Consider the following 21,094-nt stretch of genomic DNA (forward strand, 5'->3'; position numbering starts at 1 on the left):
AGTTCAGAGGGGCATGAGGAGTGCTGAACTACTGGCCTGATTACAGCGGGGGTCACCCAGGTGGAGAAATTAGTCAAAACTCACTGCACTGTATACTTAAAATGGGTTCATTTTATTGAGTGGCGATTATGCCAAAATAAAGTTGATTTCAAATGATTTGTAGAACAACGACAAAAGCATTCGTGAGTTAACAAAAATCTGTACCCATGATCTGTTTTCTCAATCAGTGGCTTATAAAAGTGCATCTCATCCTTAGGAGAATTTGTACATATCTGGATGTGTTCAAGCAGTCCTGTAACTTGGAAAGGTTGTGGTGGGTGATTTCTGAAGTCCTTCGAGGTCCAATACTCCGGATCTTCTGTACTGCTTGGTAGATTATTCTGAGGTCCTATCACTAAAGTGCCTAGATCTCACTCTTCTGTGTCCTGATTCTCTCCGTGGCCAATCGGCTCCCCTGATCTGGCTGGCGATGCTGTGTCATCACCATGAAATCCGTAGGGTGTGACCCCGAGCTGCTTTTCTTAGCACCGCCCTCCCCAGCAGTTCTAACAGATGGGTCTATTTCTGGAACAGCGGTTCTTCTTGCAGAAGGCACTCTCTGCTCAGAATTAGTGGGCTAGGAATTAAGTCAGCGGCAGAGACTGGGAACAGCTTATGCGTGAGGGCTTTACGCATTTGTTTTCTTTTCAGAGCAGTCATTCACAATTTAAAGTGACTCACTGCTTTTTTGGTTCTGAAAGACTGAAAATGCAGAGTGGAGCAAGTGATTAATTCATTGTTTACTACTCGCAAAACTATTGCTGGAGCACCTTATGATCACTCAGCACTTTTTTCTCTGACTTGGGATTCTCCCTAGTCCCCGGGTAAGATGGTTCGTGGTCAAGACACTTGTAAAATCAATGAGAATAATGAAGGCTGGAATGTAGTTATTGTCTTCGTGTTGCTGCTGATGTTCTGAAATGTGGAGTCCTGAGTCAGGTTTCCTTGTATGGCCCCTGATTTCTGCCCCTGTCGTCGTTGTCCTCACCCCTCACCTGAACGTAGGCTGGCCTCTCCCATTAACCCTAAATAAGTCCAAGGTGGCTGAAGTGGCTGAGGGATCCAGTGTCTTGAGCTGCAGCAATACTGATATAGTCAATGTGGGGACAGGATGGAGAATGGAGGTGAGCACCCCCTTCTCTCCACACCCACACTTCTCAAATTTCTGTTCAGTCAGTTGTCAAATGGGTAAAAAGGAAAGCAAAGTATTAGCAGCCAGCATGAACGATATGTTCAATATGAACAATAATGTTCATATAATCCTCAGAACAACCTCATCAGTGGGGTGCTATCATTATCCATATTTTACAAACGAGGAAACCGTGGCTTAGAGAAATCAAGCGACTTGCTCAATACATAAGTATTGAGCTGGGGTGCTAATTCCAGAGCCCGGACTTTCTTATCCTGTTCAGGGATGGACAAACTTAGAATCTGACAGAATTAGGGACCTGACATGGAAAAAAGCATATTCATAAGTAGTTATCAGCACTTCTTGATTTTCTAGAGGTCTTCTGGGATTGATGGTAAACTACAGAGCCGGTTTTCTCCCAGGCTCCCAGAGTGTCGGTAGTTAGGGTCACTGCATCACCTTGTGGTCATGACCGGAACTGCATGTCCCCTGTAGTCTGGGTCCTGGCTTTTCTCTGAGCATGGAAGAACTGCCGGTCTGTTCGTCTGAAATCCCAGAGAAAAAATTCTGCTAGCACTGGGCTTGAGGTAGTTGGCTGGCTGATCTCCAGAGCCAGGAGAAAGAAGGCTTTCATTTCTGTTTCTCCCATTTCCAATACCTTGGCTAAAGGTCCTCTTAAGAGCGATGGGTACTTCATTCAGGAAGTAGTGGGCTGTGGCAGACAGCCTGGAGTTCTGTTCTCTGCCCTTGGATTTCTCTCTGGATCCTTTGCACCCCAATCCCACCCTGCCAAATAACGTTGGCTGTAGCTGCATCTGATTATTTTCTTTCCGTGTTATTCTCCTCTGTGGGCAGAGGGAAATGTGGATTCCTTGAATTTGCTTCCAAAATTTCATCTTGGCTATTTCAGCTAGGCTGATCTTATCTCTGCCACATTATAAGCTACAGGACCTTGGGCAATTCATATAACCTTAGTGAGCCTCTTCTGCAGAATGGGGATACGACTATGCCAAGGTATAGCATAGTTGTTAAACTGCTAAAAACATGTTAAAAGCATGTTGTAAATTGTAACTAAATATGCAAATGCAGTTGTTACCAGCAAATGTTTCTCCATCACTGCTGATAGTAGAAGATAATGCCTTGTCTAGGCAGCACATTTCATACTCTCTTCCTCCTTCCGTAAGAGGAACATGGATCACCTTAAGAGGTCAGAGTGAGATGTCCATGTGTGGGAGACGTAGGAGAAGAGATGAGAGAGCTTTCATAAGGAGGAGAAAGATCAGGACCGCTGCTTCATAATCCCATCTAGGGAATGTTGCTTCCCCTTTTGTATAGGGTCTAAAAATGTCTGTTATAATGATGCTACATTCCAGTACATGGGGTTTTAGGGCTTGTACATCCTTTCTACTTATGGTCACATTTAATCTTCATGATTATCCTGAGAGAGGTTTGATAGTACCTGTTTGCCTGGTTTATAAGTGAAGAAGCTGATAAACAAAAGGGATACAGGATCTTCTTAAGTTCTCAGGATGGCCAAGTTGAGTTTAGGATGTGGATCTTGATTTCTGTTCAGTGCTCCTTCGTTTACCACTTACCATGTTATCTCTTTACAACATAGAACAGGAGCCTCCAAACTTTTTAAACCATGAACCACAGTAAGAGGTAAATTTTTGTACATTACCCAGGTAAGTGCATAACTGAAACAAAAACATCAAGAAACCACACTTACCCTGATTGAGTACAATGCATCCTATTCTGTCCTATTCATTAAAGAAGTGCTATTCACAGCTCATTAAATTGACTCATAACCCACTAGTGGATTGAAACCTGCAGTGTGGAAAATACTGATCTAGAAGGTTCTCAATCCCCACAAGACATATGACCATCACAACTGCCCATGGTCTTAAATGGATATGATGCATCTCACCAACTAGAACATAGTGTCTAATGGATTACGCAAATTAACTCTTAGAAATCTTTAAAGGATTTTAAAAGCTCTAAAACAACCGCATCACAGTTACCGTGTTTCTACCACATTATGAGCACAGCATTTTTCACCCCAAGTCATTATTGCCTCTTTACACATCAGTGTCCACCCACCCAGCATCCAATCTTAACGGAAGTGGCTGCGTCTCAATCTCAGGACGTTGTGCTGGTTCACTTAACAAATACAAAAATAAGCAGCAACCATCCCACATTCTCATTACACTATTCAAAGTAACTTTAAGTTATAAACAGGCAACGTCTATGTAAGATCCCTGATTTAAAAGTTAGTGATGGTGAGCTTCAGCCAGCAGGGGGTACTCCTCTGGGCAAATCCAGGCTCTGATTAGCTGGAAAAGTCAGAAAGAAAGAAGGAAGAATATGGCTTTTATTCATGTGTTTTTTCCAACTACCCCGTATACTGCAGAGTGGGTCTTCAAATGAAGCCACTTTGTAATGAAGCTTTTTTGCTCTTTTCCTTTGGTGACTTGACTATCCCCTAATTTAGTCGAAGCTGACAGACCTTAAGTACAAATGTGGCCAGTGCAACTTAGCGTAATGCAAGAGTGTGAATTTGGCTGGTGTGGCTCCATTAGAGACGAAAGGCTGGGGCAGGCTTTCAGCAGCGCACCTTATAAGGCGGGGGTTCCCCGGGCCGGGAGTCCTTGCCACAATGCCAAGACCTGCTTGATGGGAGCCACAACTACATACGCAGGTGACCCCAGAGAGAAAGTCTGTGCAGCCTGAAGCACAGAACTGCAGGCTTTGGGTCCAACTTGCCCGCAGGTTCCCCCGATACAAGTGCCAGCCTGTCTCCCTGACTAGTCGAGTGAAGACTCAGTCCCTGGGGCCCCACAGGATGCTGGAGCCACTCCAGCCTTCCCCCTCCACCTAGGGGACTTGTATGTAAAACAGCAACTCTCCATGCCACTGCCCCTGGGAAGGACAGGAGACCACATGAATGCCCTGTTCTCTGGGGAGAGAGAGAGCATGTACAACCTCTACTGTTACACATGCTGAATGATGCTGAGAGAGAAGCAGGGAGGGACAGTTGGACCGATGCCATCTCTTTGTTTTGCTCTTTGGAATGAATTGGGGGAAAAAAAACAGGTTGCATTGTAGTACTCGGGGCTTTGCTTTGGATTTTTGTTTGTGAATAGTCATTAATAAGGAAGCTACCATGACAAATTAAAATACCAACATATCAAGTAACAGTTTCACATTTATACGGCGATTTAAAAAATAACGTTAAAGTGTTTTCTAGATGTAGCAGTAGCATTGCTCTATTCTATGAAATAGCAATGCTTTTCAAAAATTGTGAGTAAACATAATAATTTCAATGTATGTGAAGAAAAGGAAAAGAATCTGAGCTTTAGGTCCAGGCAGAACCTGTGTTTGAATGGCAGGTCTAGCCCTTTCTAACGTGCATGACAGCAGTGAGTTGATGCATAACCTATCGCTCCTTAACCTTCTCGTATCAAAATGGGAATAGAATACTTACCAGCAGGACTGCTGTGAGGATTAAATGAAAGTATAGTCAATTAATTAGGTCTCCTTTTTCACTTTTAATTTGGCAACTATATCATTTTTAGCATGTAGGTATGTACATAGGTTTATATGTCAGTTTGCACTTAAGTTTCAACCCGGTTTTATAAAAATTAGATGCAAAATAGTCTTCCCAACAACCCTTCAGGGCTTACAGAAGCAGAAAAGAGAAAATAGAGTATTAACTTTACTTTATATACACACACACACAAATAAGTCCCACGAAGAGTGAATCACCAAACCAAGCCTGAAGTGCCATCTGAAGCCTGTTGTTAATTCTTACACCACAGGATGGGGTGGGGGGCGGGGAGAGGGCATGTGTACTTAGAAAGAACATGTCAGTGATTTGATTATTTTTGTTTTTAATCCTGACCCTTAATTTACGTTGAAACGTCCACAGGATGGGGCCGGGGACACGTGTACTTGGAAGAAACGTATCAATGAGGTGATCATTTTTGTTTTTAATCGTGATCCTTAATTTATTTTGAAACGTCAGAGAACGTCAGAGGGGAGCACGAGCTGTTTCTGTGGCTCACAAGGGACGTGGGCAGCAGGAATGCAGAACAGCCACGCCAGGCTCACACTGGCCCTTCGAAGGCGGCCGTTCCTGCAACCAAAACCCGAAAACGGCGTGGCCGACACCCACCTTTCTTTTCCTGGGAATGGGCTCGTCGAAGAGCAGGTTGCTGGCCTCCGCCTCGTCGATGCCGTCGTCGGGCTGCGGTTGCGGCTGCGGCGCGGGGCTGCGGAAGGGCTTGAAGCTGTCGGCCGACAGCGGCGGCGACGGCGTGGACGGGTTGGACTGGTCGCTGGGGGCGCTCCAGCTCCAGTAGCCGCTGCTGCTGCTGCTGGAAGGCACGCCTCCTCCCTCCTTCCAGGATCCGCTGAGGCCTTCTGTCCGTGCACACAAACACAGTGTCAGTGCTGTCAGCGCAAGCTGGCTGTGTTCCGGGCGGAGCGTGGGGGGTGGGGGTTGGGGAGCACGGGGGGGAGGGGGAACCTCGATTCTATGCTCTTGAAAGCGCTTGCAGCCCACTCCATACTTTGCAACGGCTGCGTATGTAACATTTACTCAGAATCTCAAAAAAAAAAAAAAAATCGCATCGTATTATAGTTGATAAACATTTCGCTATTTTAATCACATAACAGGTTTTTCTAACAGTTTTCTGACGTGTGTTGTTTTGTTCAACACTAGCTTCTCAGGATGACAGTGGAAATTATATGAAAATGAGAAAAAATAAGATGTTCTTGTTCACTAAGTTTGGGGAGCCCTGTATGTATTTATTGACTACATTTCTAAGAAAGAAATCATTGGCACTGGTCTCCCCCCACCCCCATCCCCTATTTTAACTTTTTAAAAGGAATTTCTCATAGGTCTGTGGTCCTTGGATTACATGTATAGAAAAAGTTAGTCTAAGGTTTAAGAACCTAAGAGAATAATTTCTGGATAGTTACCTAAAGCCATCTACCTTATTTTAACAGCTGCTTATTATAACAAATGATAGTGCCTTACATTTGGTGAATGTTTTACATTTCACAGAACTCATTCACACAATCGCATGCATTCTCACAACATCTGTCTCTCAGAGTAAGGACTGTTATGCCTACTGTACAGATGGGGATCCTGAGGCACCAGGATGTTAAGTGACTTGTCACATGACTACTGTGTAACCCTGTGGGCATGAGGCCCAAACCCTGGTCTACCCATGGGTCTTTCTCCTTCATGCATGTGGGCCCTGTGCTGTGAGCAGCCTCCTTTGTCTCCAGCAAAATGGAGATCAGAGGAGAATTTATTGGTAATGATTACTGGTAAGACTGGTGTTGAATTTTACCTTTCCACTCGTGGGGAAACATTATGAAATGTCTGCTAATGTAGAGAGATCTTTGCCCAGTTAGGATGTCTTTGGGCAGGGGGCAGGGGGGGGCTCTTTTAATCACTGAAGATTTGCTTTACCTTTGGAGATACCCAATCTTAATTAGCACTTGCATAAATTCTACCTTCTTTTTAAAGGATAATTTCTGCTTCATATTTATATGCATTCTGAATATATTAAAACTATAGTCTAAGTACATGGGGGGAAGAATCTCAAAATGCCTCATTAAAATATGCTGCTAACGTCTGTGTAATTAGTAATGAAGGTAAACAGTAGACTAACATTCATGGAAAAATTTATTAACCACTTTCACATAATTCTAGATTTCTAGTGTCTTCCTCAGCCAGGTCAAACAAAAAGTTCACTTCCGAGACTGGAGTTTGAAGTTGAAATGCCAGATGTAAGTTACCCATATCATTAAAACAAGGCTCTAACAGAATCCAGTGGTCATTTATGCGGGCTCACACCTCGCCGGCCTCAACAAAACCAGATTAGCATCTCACCTCTGCAGTCTACACAGAGACTGATGTACTGACGGGACACAAGTTGCCTGTAGAAAATAAGAAACCTCCATTCAGGACAACACGACTTCAAGAGGAGCCTAATGTAAGGCCTTAGTAATAGAACCTGGTGTGAGACACTTGCTTGGCAGGCTTATGAAGCTTATAAATACACTGCAGTAGGCACTTACAAAACAAAATACGTTCATGGTGCTAGATGTGTAATCATGCTCACTGTGAGGAACTGAATTTATTTTGAGAATCAACTATGATTATAGTGTGGTTACCTTGCTTCGTGTCAGTGCCAAAAGTTAATCTGTTTACTTGTGAATGACCTTTAGAAACACTATTTAAACAGAAGGACAATGTGATATAGAATATAGAAATAGATTTTTCAGAAAAAAATCAGAACCAATTCAGAGTTTTCCTTTTTTGTTTGTTTTTTAAGAGGATCCTGTCTTCTTAAATAAGTATTTGCCCAAAATGCAGACATATACTGCTGGACTCTTACTCTCTTTGCAGACCCACATCCTGACAAAATGATTCTTCCCAGAAACAGAAAAGGATCACGACAGTTTTTTTATTTCTAAAAAATTTGGTAATTCCTTCATTATCATAAACTGCTCTCCTTTTTTAAAGAATTTGCTTCCTGTTGTAGACTAAATGAGAGATAATAGACAATTTGGGATTATTAGTTGGGTAGTTATTTTTTAAATCATAATGAACACTGAATTACTTTCTTTATAACTATGCTAACAAAAGTTTTCATTGAAGAAGTGAACGCTTTATTTTGATTCTAACCTTTTAATACAAAGGAACATTAAAGATGTTCTCAATTAAAAAAGAATGCAATAAATGGTATTTGGTAAAAATACCAAAATGGTAAAAATGATGAATACATTAAAAATATACTTTTTCTCCTCTGAGGATTCCATGAAATTCTGCAATTCCTTTCTCCTATGATTGCTTTTGGGGGTGCCTTCGGTTTTGCTTTCACTGTAATCTTTCTTTAGTGGCGTTGCCAAGCTGAGAAAGGGAAGTCAGGATACCTATTTTCCAACATGCCCCGATCAGGTCGTTTAATAGGAACGGTTAGGCTCATTTCAAGAGCACCTTATACCCCAGGTGGATTGGAGTAAGTTGTGGTCAGGACTCACCGGACGTTCAACATACTTATTTTAACACCTCTTGCTTAAAACCAAATTATGTGTGAACCATAGCTCAATCCCATAATTGACTAGACTGGCTTTTAAGAGAAGGTTTTCTCTTGCTGCAAAGTTTCATCCAGTGGTCTCAGTGGCTGACATTTCAGTGAACTGAAGTTTGAACTGAAGTTCAGTCTGCCTTCCGCCCAGGGGTTGTCCGCTGTGAATAATCTTGCCAAAACCACCTGTGACCTTCTACTTGATGCAAAATTTAGTCCTTCTCATGGTTGACCTTTTGCACCATCAGAGTCTCTCCCTGAAACACGCTTTTCCCTTGGCTTGCATGCACACTCTCCTGGTTCTCCCTTACCTCTGTGGTAACCCGTCAGGCTCCCCTCAGGCTCTTTTCCCTCTGCTGGTCCCTGACTTGATGAAGGGCCTTACCATCCCCCTTAGCCATCCTCTCTTTACACTCTTTTTACACAACTCCCTCGAGGTGATCTCATCTCTTCGTATGGCTTCCCAGTTCCACACGGAAAGCCCAGGCCTCTGTCCTAGGTTGCACCCAAATCTCCACCAGACATGGACCCTTGAAAAATCCTCAGGTTCTGACTACTAAACATGTCTCAAACCAGACTTAGCATCATCTTCAGAAACCCCACGTCGTGTTCAAACATTTGCCCATAGATCTATTTCTCTACTCTGTTCTATCTTGGGGAGTGGGCCTCTTCTGGAAGCACACCGACTGCCGGGAAGTCACCCTCGCTGTTCCCTCTCCTTCATCCTCTCTGTCCATCACTCAGTCCTGTCGACTTTACCTTCTTCACATTTCTCATTTATGTCCTATTCATCCCTACTGTGACCACCAAGGCCCAGGACGCTCACATAGTTCTGTTTTTTGGTTTTGCCTGTAAACCCAATCATAACTTTCCAGTGCCCACATCATAGCTATCCTACAGCCTCAGATTAATGTCCAAACTCCTAGGCAGGAACACATAGCTCCTCTTGACAGATCTTGGGTCAAGCTTTCCCACTTCATTTCCCTCCTAATTTATCACACTGAATTATATGTGTCAATATTATATCACGACTAAGCAGATCTGGAATTAGAAAGATATGGAATAGAATTTCAGCCAGCTCTGCTGTTTAAACGTCAGTTAATCCACATGTGCCTCAGTTTACTCATCTGTAAAACAGTGATAATAACATCTCATAGAGTTGTGAGAATTACATGATAAAAAGCAAGCTTAGTACTTGGCATACAGTAAGTGCTTAATAAATGCTAGCCATTAATATGATAGTTGGTTTTTTTTCCCCAAAGGAACTGTACAATACGAATGATTATGAACACTGTTTTCAATGATGTATTCAAACCATCTAGCATGGTACCTAATAAATATATATTGAATAAGTGAATGGACTACATACTTTTATTTGATTAATAGATATTATTCTATTGGGACAATACTTTTTCAAAATATTTAATATTCAGAGTTCTTTGATCCAACTGCCTGTCCAATTGAACAGAAATAATGCTGGTGAAAATAACTTCATTGGACCAATCTCCATTTATCTAGGAAAAAAGGAACACAGGCACTGAAAGATATGTTCTGGACAGGTGATGGAGCTCAGTAAATGTGAGCTGAATGGATGGATGGATGGAGGGATGAGATGCTGTGAGGTCTCTGGGGAGATGAGGAGGCTGATAGCTGTGAGGTCTCCCTTTCTTCTACACATACTTCCCCCTGCTTTCTGCTAATGGGTGGCAGTTACTTGTTTATTGTGTTTGATAGGAATGGGAGCCCTCAAAGAGAGGCTCTGTTCTTGGTGTCAGGGGGCCCTTCCCTGTGCCCCAGACCCCAGGCTTACCATTTGGCCGCACAGGAGGGCTTCGAACCAAAGGGCTGGTGGACAAGCTGGTTAGTACCATTGCTGCTGTCACCTTGTCCATGTCCAGTTCCTCTGAAGATTTCCTGTCAAACAGGGTGGGGGGGGGACACTGTTATCTGTGCTTACTCTGCCTACAATGGGCCACGTACCCCACAAGTACCATGTATCACATGCTACTACACGTATTTGCTCCTTTAACTTATCCCCGTGAAAACCCAAAGGGTTGTTAGCTTTATTGTATAGATCAGGAAGCTGAGGTCCAGAGGTTAAGTGATCCAGTCAAAATCCTATAGGATGAGGAAGAGAAGGATTCATTCATTGGATATTTATCTGACAAGTGTTTTATTGAGAGTGTAGGTTAGACCTATAACTACAGGTTAGACCTTGTTCTAGGCACAGGTGACACACAGTGAACAATAGACAAGGCCGGTGGGGAGAAACACAATTATCAGTAAACAGAAAAAAGGGAAGAATAATTTCTGATAGTAACAAGTGCTACGAAGGGTATAAACAGGTTGGCGTGACAGTGACTGAGGGCGGTTGCACTCAGGGTGGTCAGGAAAGGTTTCTCTGAGGAGATGACATCTGAGGTGAAGTGTGAAGGGGGAGGGGTCAGTCCTAAGGAGGTAGGGACATGCCCTCCTAGCAGAAGGGACAGCTGTGTAAAGGCGAAGTGGCAGGAATGAGCGCCAGATATTTGAAGAACCACCTACTTTGGGTGAGAAGGGGAGAGGGTTGCAAAGCTGGTCATGTGGAGTCCTGTGGCCATGGGAGCGACTTCAATTTTATTCTAAGTGGAAGGCATTAAGCAGGCCTAGTGACACAATATGATTAAAAGTAACTACCTGAGCTACTATATGGAGAATGGACTTTAGGGAAGGCAGACTAGAAGCAGGGAGGCCAGTAGGAGAGACCTGCTAGGAGTCAAAACAAGAGGAAAAATAGCGGCTAGGACTAGGGTGGGGACAGTGGCAGGTAATCTGGCAGGACTGGCTCATGCACCGAGTGTGGGAAACGAGCAAAAGGGAGCAATCCAGGCTGGCTCCCAGGCTTTTGGTGTGAGCATTCACTAGAGCCATTTACTGAAGTAGGAGAGAGTGGAGGAGAAAGGCAATTAGAGGTATTTAAACTCCTGTGCTCTGCTTTGCTATACTCTCCTAGAGGAAGGATAGGTCATAGGAGTAGTTACCATGCTGTTACAGTGAAGAGCCACTGGTAATCATTCATTGAGATGGAGAGGTTACTCTGGTTCATTAATTTTGGCCGGTGAACCCCGAGTGAAGGTTCCTGAGATAATGGTCATTGTGAACTGGAGTCAGCTTGTTGAAGCTTATTTCAACAAAGAAGTTAATATCAAGAGGCAAAGACTTACGTAATACATTGACATCAGATAAATTGTGCCACCTCCTGAGAGATGAACATTTTCCATTTTCAAATTAGGGAACAGTTGAAGAAGTACAACAGAGGATTAATAAACCATACTGACAAATGAATGTCACGTTGGCAAATACGGCTTTCATTCAAGGGGTGCCGTATAATTTGTAAAAGCGATGAACTCTTAGAGATTGAGACTTTATAGCATCACTTCACAATACACTGGGAAAAGAGATTCATAAATTGGAGAAAAATCAAAGTATCCCCAAAGTTAGGGGCTGCTTAATTAATTTCACCACGACGTCATAAAAATCATTACAGTTCGGCTCTCCAATGTCCACGATGACACTGAATTACTAAACAAAGCTTAGTCTTTCCATCCTAGGTGCCAAAAGATGAGAATCTTTCAAATTTCCTTCTATAGTTCTTCTCAAAGCACCTTCCCCTCTTTCTTGGCAAATTGTTCTATCAAAAGACAAATTAGGTGTTTTTTTTTTTTTTTTTTTTTTTTTTTTTTACAGAGAATGGCAATTCAATGCTTCTAGAAAGCAAGCTTGAAAGTACACAGTGAAATTCACTTTGCAGGAGTTTTCAAGACAATTTCATACACTTACGGGGAAAAAATGCTCATTCATCTGGCACACAATTAAAAGATTTTACAACATCCATAATTTACACGAGCCTCATACTTGGGAGGAAAGGTGATGCCAATATCTTACAGAAACAAAGCTTCCTGAAACAGCACCAGAGAAAGAACTCAAAGTGCCTTAAGATAAATTTGAGTGTGTTGTTGACTCTATCTCCCTATGTAGTCACAGGGGGAGGGAGTAATTGGAGGCCTTGAAGGAGAAAGGTTTGCTCTACAACCTGCTGTCTAGACCTTGGGGTTCCCCTGCCGGTCTGCCCTCCCCAGAGCCCAACTGTCAGGATCACTCCATGCCAGTGGGGGGCACACAGGAGCAGGCTGCTGTCGTGTCTTTCAAGACTGGATTACTGGAGAGGCTGACTTCTCTTTCCAACCGTCCGCCTTCTCTTTCTCTTGTAACAAAAGGCTTGAGAACCAGGATAAGCAGTATGAGCTTGGCACAGAGAAATGGCATGACTAGAGGGAGAAGTCCCGTTGCCCTCTGGGGCTTGCTATACAGTCAGGCCTTTCCCCCCACTTACATCTTTGTTTCAGGGACCTTTATTTTTCCTTCCTCAATCTGCTTTGTATCTTTTTGGATTTTTTTTTTTCACATCTAAGGCGAACATTTTGTTTTAGAGGTCTGACTGATAATTAACTCAAAAGCCGATCTATTTTTTAAATATGAAGATCAACAGGGAATGTATCATTATAAAATACGCACTTGTTTTGCACTGCCGACGTCTACGACTACATTTCAAAACAATTATTGAGTGTCATAAACGGATTTCTGACCAAGAGTGAAAAGAGTAATAAACATTAGAACGATTAGAGCGTTTTTGTGTTTGTATTTCCTCTGACTTTCCCACTGGCATTGGAGGCCACTGACAACAATAATAAAAAAAAAAAATCTAAGGAATACGTTGTTACTGATTCAATTAACCTGTATCTCTCTGGGAGTATTTTCTCACCCTGCATGAAATGTTACCAGATGATGTGGTCTTGTGCTGAGTTGTGTTTTTGTTTTTATCTTTGTTTAATTTCTTTTGGTTCAGTACTATCTAATTACTGATTAATTTGGGCTGCAAATTCAAATCCTTATAATTAAACAGGAAGAGATGATATACAAAGTAGAGTTTGTTACACTTTGAGAAAATTGCCAGAAAGGCCTTCTGGTAGGTTTACAGTTGTCGAGGGAGAAAGAAACCCACCAGAGGTGATGTGAAATATTCTTTCCTGATTTGAAACTGAATTTGAACCTACTGTTGAAAACCTTATCCACCCCATGTTTGCAAAAGGCTGAGGTCTTTTTCAATTAATCCTTCCTCTCAGACTTTGTTGAACATTATGGAACGTAGTAAAATTTAGAATTATTTTGACAATAGTAATACTTGTCATCATATACAGGATTTGTTCCTCACGTTGACTTGGCTTGGGTGGATGAATAGGATTTCAAGATGACAGGATCCCATTTCAGGCAGGAAAGCAGGCAAGTCTTTGGCTTGCCGTCTGCTTAGAGTCCTATTTGAAGGATGTAGTAGGTGATGAGAGAGGACACCCCTGGGCCAGATCATGGGGCCTTGTGCCAGGCTAAGTGGTTTGTCGTATTCTTTTAAGCAGAGAGAAGCCACTGAACATTCATCAACCTGGGAGATGACCAATCTGTATTTTAGAAATGAATCACAATTGAAAATGTTTGGAAAGGGAAGGAGCTAAAGGAAGGCTATTTAGCTATTTATAGTTAAATCTTGACTCAAACTCAAAGTGTCAGACTAAGGGACAACTACTCTATGAAAAGAGGTATTTAGTCTATGGGGACAGGAATCCCCTGATATCTGGTAAGGATGTATCCTGGACCTCTCTGGGAGAGGTGATAACGGTAATGGTCAAGAGTGCAGGCTCTGGAATTAGATCACGTGGCTTCAAGTCTACTTTGTGCCATTACTAGCTATGTGACCTTGGGTAAATCACTTGACATCTCTGAATCTCTGTTTCTTCATCTGTAAATGGAGGACAAAAAGAGATCTGTTGAGAAGATTCAGTGAGAAAACACACACGAGCACCAGGACACAGTCTCAGCCACTGTCAGAGTTCCATAGATGTTGGCTATTATCGACCGTCAAATTCACGAATATGCCCGTAGCATACCTCCCCCCTGAAAGAGGACAGTGTTAGGTTACTTCACTTGCTCTTCTTATGAGGCACCAGCACTAGCAGTTGTTCCTTTGGAGGGGGGGGGGCGTGTTATTATCTTTCATGATGAACAGAACTGTTGTAAGTTCTTAGGAATTACTCTGTAAGACGTGGCAACTGGCTCATGGAGGGCCAGCTGCTGGTCCCTCACTGGAGCTTCACAGGACCTTGGCAACCACACAGCCCATGACATCATGGCTCTTGAGGGCTGTTCTCAAATAGCCAAAGTCTGGAAGGCGGTTTGGATTTTATGTGTAAGAGTTTCTGCCTTCAATCCTCAGTCTTGGGTACTAGCCATGTGCTAGGGGCTCTTCTAGCAACTGGAAACACGGTCTGAAGGAAAATCAGGCAGAGTCTGTGCCTTCCTGAGCTCTAGTCTTGAAAAACCAGTCCTTAATCAAACACACAGCAAATAAACATTAATCTACAGATGTGACAAGTGCAGGAAGGAGCGGTATGGATTTGAGGAGGCTCTATCTAGGCACCGCTGGGGAAGGGGAGACCCCTGGGCTGAGGAGAGAGCTTCCGGCTAAGGGGGACGGGAAGCGAGCACTGATGCCGCCTAAGAGAGCTCTGGGCTGGGTAGTGCAAAAGCAAGGGCAAGGCTCCTTCACAAAAGGAACAGAAAAAGGCTGAGCACAGTAAGTGTCCTGTGCACTTGGAGAGGGGACAGCTGGGTGGGGCTTTCAAAGTTCTGTAAAGGTTTTAACCCTCATCTTAAAGGCCCCAGGAATCACTGAAGTGTTTTGAGCAGGGTGGGGTTGGAGAGGTCACGGAGGTTGGGGCGATGCTATCAGACTTGATTTTCAACAAGCTCACTCTGGCTGTCGTGTGGAAAATGAGTTCCTTTGTTTGACAACCAATCTTTTATCTGAGGAACCGACTGCCTGGTGACTGTGGCAGCAGGTTGCAGAATGACATCATCTGCGACATGAAGAGGCAATCAGGAGTGTGGGCAGCCTCAGCCGACTCGGCCCCGGGCCCTGGGTCTTATGCTGGTCGGGCCCTGGGCGCTCGGCCGTGGCCTGTGCTGACAAGGCCACCTATTGTTTATACTGCAAGAAGCCTTTTTAGTTCTTTTGAGTCACTTCATGCCTGAATGCCATCTGCTTCGAGGGTGCATGCAAACACAGTCTCCCCTGGCTAACCCACCAGCTAACAGAGAAACGTTTTACACCCCGGAGAGCCATAAAAGACATTTATCTGCAATTAAAGCACTGTAGTAACAAACGGAAATAAAAATGAATAATACATTCCTTAGATTAGCACTAATCCAGTTCCTTAGCAACTACAGAAATCTGCTGTCTAGACCAAGTTTGATTACTTTTAAAACTTGTGATAATCCTAAAACAAGGAATGAAGTCAGAAAATGAAATCTCTTGTACAGAAAAGCCCACGGTAACCAGCTCTAATCTTGGAATTCTGGGAAGCTTTTACTAAGGGTTTGGAAAACTGGATTCAGTTAATTTTTAAATTCGATAAGCACAAAACTTTGTTTCCTTTCTAAAGGCATTTTGTAGCAAGAGCAGGAGTCTCGTTAATGTTAACCCTTCCGATTTCATTTTAGTTTTTTTTCTTTTAAAGGCTCTAGGGAAGATTAAGGAAGCTACCTATTGCATAAAGTGTCTGGTGGGCTTGATCAAACGAGATGGGAAAATTAGAGCAAACACATCATAATACATAGGCAATACAGACTAGTACTTCTGAAGCTACCTGTGGTGAAGGATCATTTTATTTATTTTTATTTAGATCCAAGTTAGTTAACATATAGTGTAAAATGATTTCAGGAGAATTTACTGATTCATCACTTACATATAACACCCACTGCTCATCCCAACAAGTGCCCTCCTTAATGCCCATGGACCATTTAGGCCATCCCCCCACCCAACTCCCTGCCAGCAACCCTCGGTTTGTTCTCTATATTTAAGAGTCTCTTATAGTTTGCCTCCCTCTCTCTTTTTATCTTATTTTTGCTTATGTTCATGTTTTGTTTCTTAAATTCCACATGTGAGTGAAATCATATGATATTTTTCTATTCCATTGAGTGTATGTATATATGTGTGTGTGTATATATATATGTATACATATATGTATACATATATATGTATAAATATATATATACATATATGTGTGTGTGTGTGTGTGTGTGTGTATATATATATATATATATATATATATATATATATATATATCACATCTTCTTTATCCATTCATCAGTCGATGGACATTTAGGCTCCTTCCATAATTTGGCTGTTGTTGATAGTGCTGCTATAAACATTGGGATGCATGTGCCCCTTAGAATCAGCATTTTTGTATCCTTTGGATAAATACCTAGTAGTGCCATTGCTGGGTCATAGGGTAGTTCTATTTTTAATTTTTTGAGGAACCTCCATACTGTTTTCCCAAGTGGCTGCACCAGTTTGCATTCCCACCAGCAGTGCAAAAGGGTTCCCCTTTCAGTGAAGGATCAGTTTAAAGGAATCTCTAATCTGTCATGGATTGATACTTCTGTAAAATACAAGACAAACGGGCCCATGGCAATTATGGCTCTGGCATATTGCTACGCGAGCCTCTAAACTATTGCTTCTCCTCAATTTCTGCACCTAGCTCATGGTAGACTGGGAACAGAGTTTGAAGACTGTCACTGGCCCATGCTGAGTAGCGTGGAACCAGGCAATTGCTGTGATGTCCAATTCATTTTGCCGAAAAAGATGACATTCAGTCCTGTTTTGCTCTTTCTCCCACCTGCTGCTCTCTCCTCTTGGATCTTCACCATGACTTCTCTCCTGACCTTGGTCGCTTTGCTCACTGCACTCCGTATTCTACTATGAATAGCCCCTCACATACCCTCTCCCCTTTTACTGTACCAGGGCTTTCCCCTAGGGTCACTCCTCCTTTCCATTAGAGTTACCCACCCTGTCCCCCATGTCATCCCCCCTGCCCCCACTGTTGGCCTTCAACCTGCTCCTCTAGACCATCCTTCTTTACTTGCATGTGGAAACCCTAGCCCTTGCAGATCAGGTGTGCAGCTATCTTGTTCTCTGTCTCTCTTCCTGTTTGTCTACCAGCCCTTCCATTAGCACCTCTTTCCCCTAAAAGTCACCAAATATTTTGGCACCGAAGTTACAGCCATTATTATTATTTTTTCAACATTTATTTATTTTTGAGAGACAGAGGAGACAGAGCATGAGCAGTGGAGGGGCAGAGATAGAGAGAGGGAGACACAGAATCCGAAGCAGGCTCCAGGCTCCGAGCCGTCAGCACAAGAGCCTGATGCGGGGCTCCAACTCACAAACCGCAAGATCATGACCTGAGCCGAAGTCGGACGCTCAACCGACTGAGCCACCCAGTTGCCCCAGCCATTATTTTTACGTCACCTGGAATTATGATCCTAGGAGATGTAGGGAGAGCATCCCACTTCCTAACTTTGTAGTTTCTGTTCCCTTTGCCCCAACAACATTCAGCAGAGTGCTGAACTTGACAGGAAGGCCGCCACAGTCAGATGGACTGGGGTTTAATCCCCAGCAACTGCATTTACGAGCGGAGTGATTTTATGCAAATCATGTGGCTTTGTATAGCCTCATATTCCTTGTTTATAAAATGGGAGCGATAATAACAACAACCTCACAGGGTTTTGGAAGAATTAAATAGTACATGTAAAATATCTGGCATATACTAAACACGTAACTGTTTTCATCACTCTTTACCCAAACTCTTATTTCGGTGAACTGCTCTCAGATTAAAACCCCAAATCTTATCTACTGAAGTATTTATAGGTGAAATAACACGAAAACTAGGACTCGCTTTAATGTACTTCAGCCTCCCACTCCCCCACCCCCAAAAATATGAGTTGGGGGATGATTAGATGAAATAAGATGGGTAAAAGGCTGACAACTGTAGAAGCAAGGCGATGGGTGCTGAGGGATTCATTGATCCTCACACTTTGTGCTTACATGAAACTTCCATAATATGAATAAAAACGAGAATACAGATCTCATTTTGGCCATAACCTGTCATTCCTCTTCCCCAGCCTCACGCTGCTCCTTTCCTTCTAGCTCCCACCGTCTCACTGCACCTGCACTTACATCCCCCAGAGACAGCCAGGCTCTAGCTTCTTACATTTTCTCCCAGGTCACCAGCTCGATGCCGCCTACTTCTTCCCTACAGTTTGGGTTTCCCGGTTGAACACCTGGACCTCTCTCTCACCAGCAACCTTGAATCCCCAGCCTTTTGAGCCTTTTGCTTCACTGGCCCAGAACAACCAAACCCTAACTGGACCCTCTCCGGCTGTTCTCTCCTCCAACCCGGGGCAGCCAAGTGTTGATGGAAAACACCGAAGACTGCTGAGTGGACCCATCCTCTGCATAGACTCTACCCGCGCTTCACTCCCTCAGATCCTTCCCCTGTCCTTGGCCAGCTCACCTTCCCATTCACACTCAGAATTATCGCAGGTCTTCACCTCGCTCTCCAAGGTTCAACTCCCACAAACCCAAAAAGCAGATACTCTTACCTCCTACATTATAGAGAAAATTGAGGCCACCAGGCATGGCCTTTATTACATTCCACCTTTTCACCTCCTTTCTTCAGTCTCTCAGGTAGGTAGGCGGAAATGTTGCTTTTCCTGTTTGAAGCCATGCCTCCACCTGTGCTATCCGCACCTGCCTCCAAGACCTCGTTCTTCCCTGGCGTTCACACCAGCTTTTCTCTGTGTCTGCTGCCGTGCCCAAGCTGTTTTCCCACCTGCATGCAGGGACATGGAGCAGGGGTGCACAGCATGGTAGAAAAGAACTGAGGAGAGCAGTTAGAGGGTTAGAGGGTCTAAGAGAGGAGAGGATCTCAAGGAGGGCATCCTCTTTGAGGATGTGGGAGACTGGCCAACACAGATCAGGACAGGGTCCCCTGGAACTAGCAGCCTGGAAAATGTGGGAGACCGGGCAACACAGATCAGGACAGGGTCCCCTGGAACTAGCAGCCTGGAAGTAGGCAGAAACTTCAGCAGGAACGGAAGCGGCATGGCTATGGGTTGAGGAGTGAATGGGTAGTGAGGTTGTGACTATAAATGACTCTTTAAAGAATCTTCGCCACGAAGCGAGGAAGAGTGTGGTTCCTTGGGGGAGTCAGGAAAGTTTTCCCTTCAGAAGAATGGAACTCTAGCACATTGAAAGGCTGACAGGAAAGTGCCAGTAGCCTTGGAGAGGCTGCAGATGCAGGTGAGAAGGGATTATGAACGGACAAGGTCTTTACCAACGCTGCAGAGTGGGGTCCTGGGCTTGGGTGGAATTAGCTTTAGAGTTATAAGCGGAGTGAGGAGAACGAACACGGCCTGGGTGCAGGCACATTTGTAGGTGTGGGGCTCGGGAGGTGGATGGCGTTTCTTCTTGGAGGTCTCTGCTGTGATTCCCTCCTCAGAAGCAAACACGTTTCCACCTGGGAAGTGGGAGGGGGGACTCTGGCATGCAGAAGGTTTCAAACAAAACTGACTGGGATGTGGGAAGTCTGGTAGGCAGCAGAGCAGGCCAGTGGAGGTTGGAAGCCTTGGCTGTGTCATGTGACCCATTGGGGTTCTGATGGCTGAGCCTGGAGCCTGGGGCTGTGAGGGCAGGCTGCTGCATGGAGACCCCACTGGGTTTTCCTGGGAGGGCTCAATGAATAAGAGCACAGGCAAAGTGGAGAGTGGTGGTAAACCTGTGTAGGGGGAGATGGCCATGGGATCGTGGCCAGATTAGGAAGTGAGTAGAGGCTGGAGGGGACTGAAATATGGGGGGTCAAATGGTGAGAAACTAGAGATCCTAATGAGCTGAAAAAAACAGGTGTGGTGGAAGCAGAAGAGACAGAGAGGTAAGAACAGGAGGTTATGAGTAGAAGAGGGGCGCTGGAGATAGGGGGTGTGATACAGAGAGGAATTCTGGGAGATGGCAGGGCCCGGAGTGTGGCCATAGGAGTGGGGGTGGAGGCAGAGTAAGGGTGAAGGTCACTGGATCGTGAACAGTGAGGTTGCATATGAGATGGGCACTGAGGTCATCCAGGATGATAGCAGGACTCAGGAGGAGAGGAAAGCTGTGACCAGGTAGCTCAAGACATCAGTAAAGAGTTAATAATGACCAAGGGGCACCTGGGTGGCTCAGCTGGTTAAGTGTCCAACTCCTGATTTCAGCTCAGATCTCACGGTTCGTGGGTTTGAGCCCCTCGTTGGGCTCTGCTCTGTCAGCCAGGAGCCTGCTTGGAATTCTCTCCCTCCCTCCCCCCCCCCCCCCCCCCCCCCCCGCTCGCAAGCACGCTCTCTCTCAAAATAAACACTTAAAAAAATTAAGAAAGAAAGAGTGAATGATCAAGATGGCAGGAGAGCCAATCAGGGACAGAGGTGGATGGTGCCCCAGTCATGGGGGCATGCAGAAATTCTTGGGAGATTCCCCACTGCCCTTCAGGATAAGATTCAATGCTGGTGCGGGAAGCACTTGGCCCTCTCTAGCTGGGTCTCTCCACCTCCCCCCGCCCCACCCCAACAGGTGTTCTGCAGGGGGCAGCTCCACACTCGTGGCAGTTCTCCATAATTCTCCTCCTCTCCATACCTTTGCACAAGCTATGTCCTCTGCTGGGAACAGGCTTCCTCCCCTTTCCACCTGGCCTGTTTCACTCACCCTTCCACAAGCAGCTCGGTGCCTCTCCAGGTGGTGCCAGGCGCCTCCGCTCCTGCCCTGTGTCACCTGGATGGCTGTGCTCTCACCTCCTCCCATCCTGTAGATCAGGACTCAGTCTGGCTTCTATTTCCAACATCTAGTACAAAACCCTGCCTAAGG

The 21,094-nt window shown here is 44.4% G+C and overlaps 1 protein-coding gene across 2 annotated transcripts in view; it reads right to left on the minus strand.

Annotated features, from left to right (window-relative positions):
- The window catches only part of ZNF704 (zinc finger protein 704), a 233,163-nt gene that overhangs the window by 32,541 nt on the left and 179,528 nt on the right, over positions 1-21,094 (minus strand). For both annotated transcript variants that reach the window (XM_042923611.1, XM_042923612.1), the window contains exons 3-4: positions 10,085-10,188; positions 5,343-5,590 (exon numbers count right to left, since the gene is read on the minus strand). In XM_042923611.1, coding sequence (XP_042779545.1) covers positions 5,343-5,590; positions 10,085-10,188 — 352 coding nt within the window. The remainder of the gene's footprint in view (positions 1-5,342; positions 5,591-10,084; positions 10,189-21,094) is intronic.

The sequence above is a fragment of the Panthera leo genome, chromosome F2 (assembly GCF_018350215.1).
Source record: "Panthera leo isolate Ple1 chromosome F2, P.leo_Ple1_pat1.1, whole genome shotgun sequence".
In the NCBI taxonomy this organism is placed as follows: Eukaryota; Metazoa; Chordata; class Mammalia; order Carnivora; family Felidae; genus Panthera; species Panthera leo.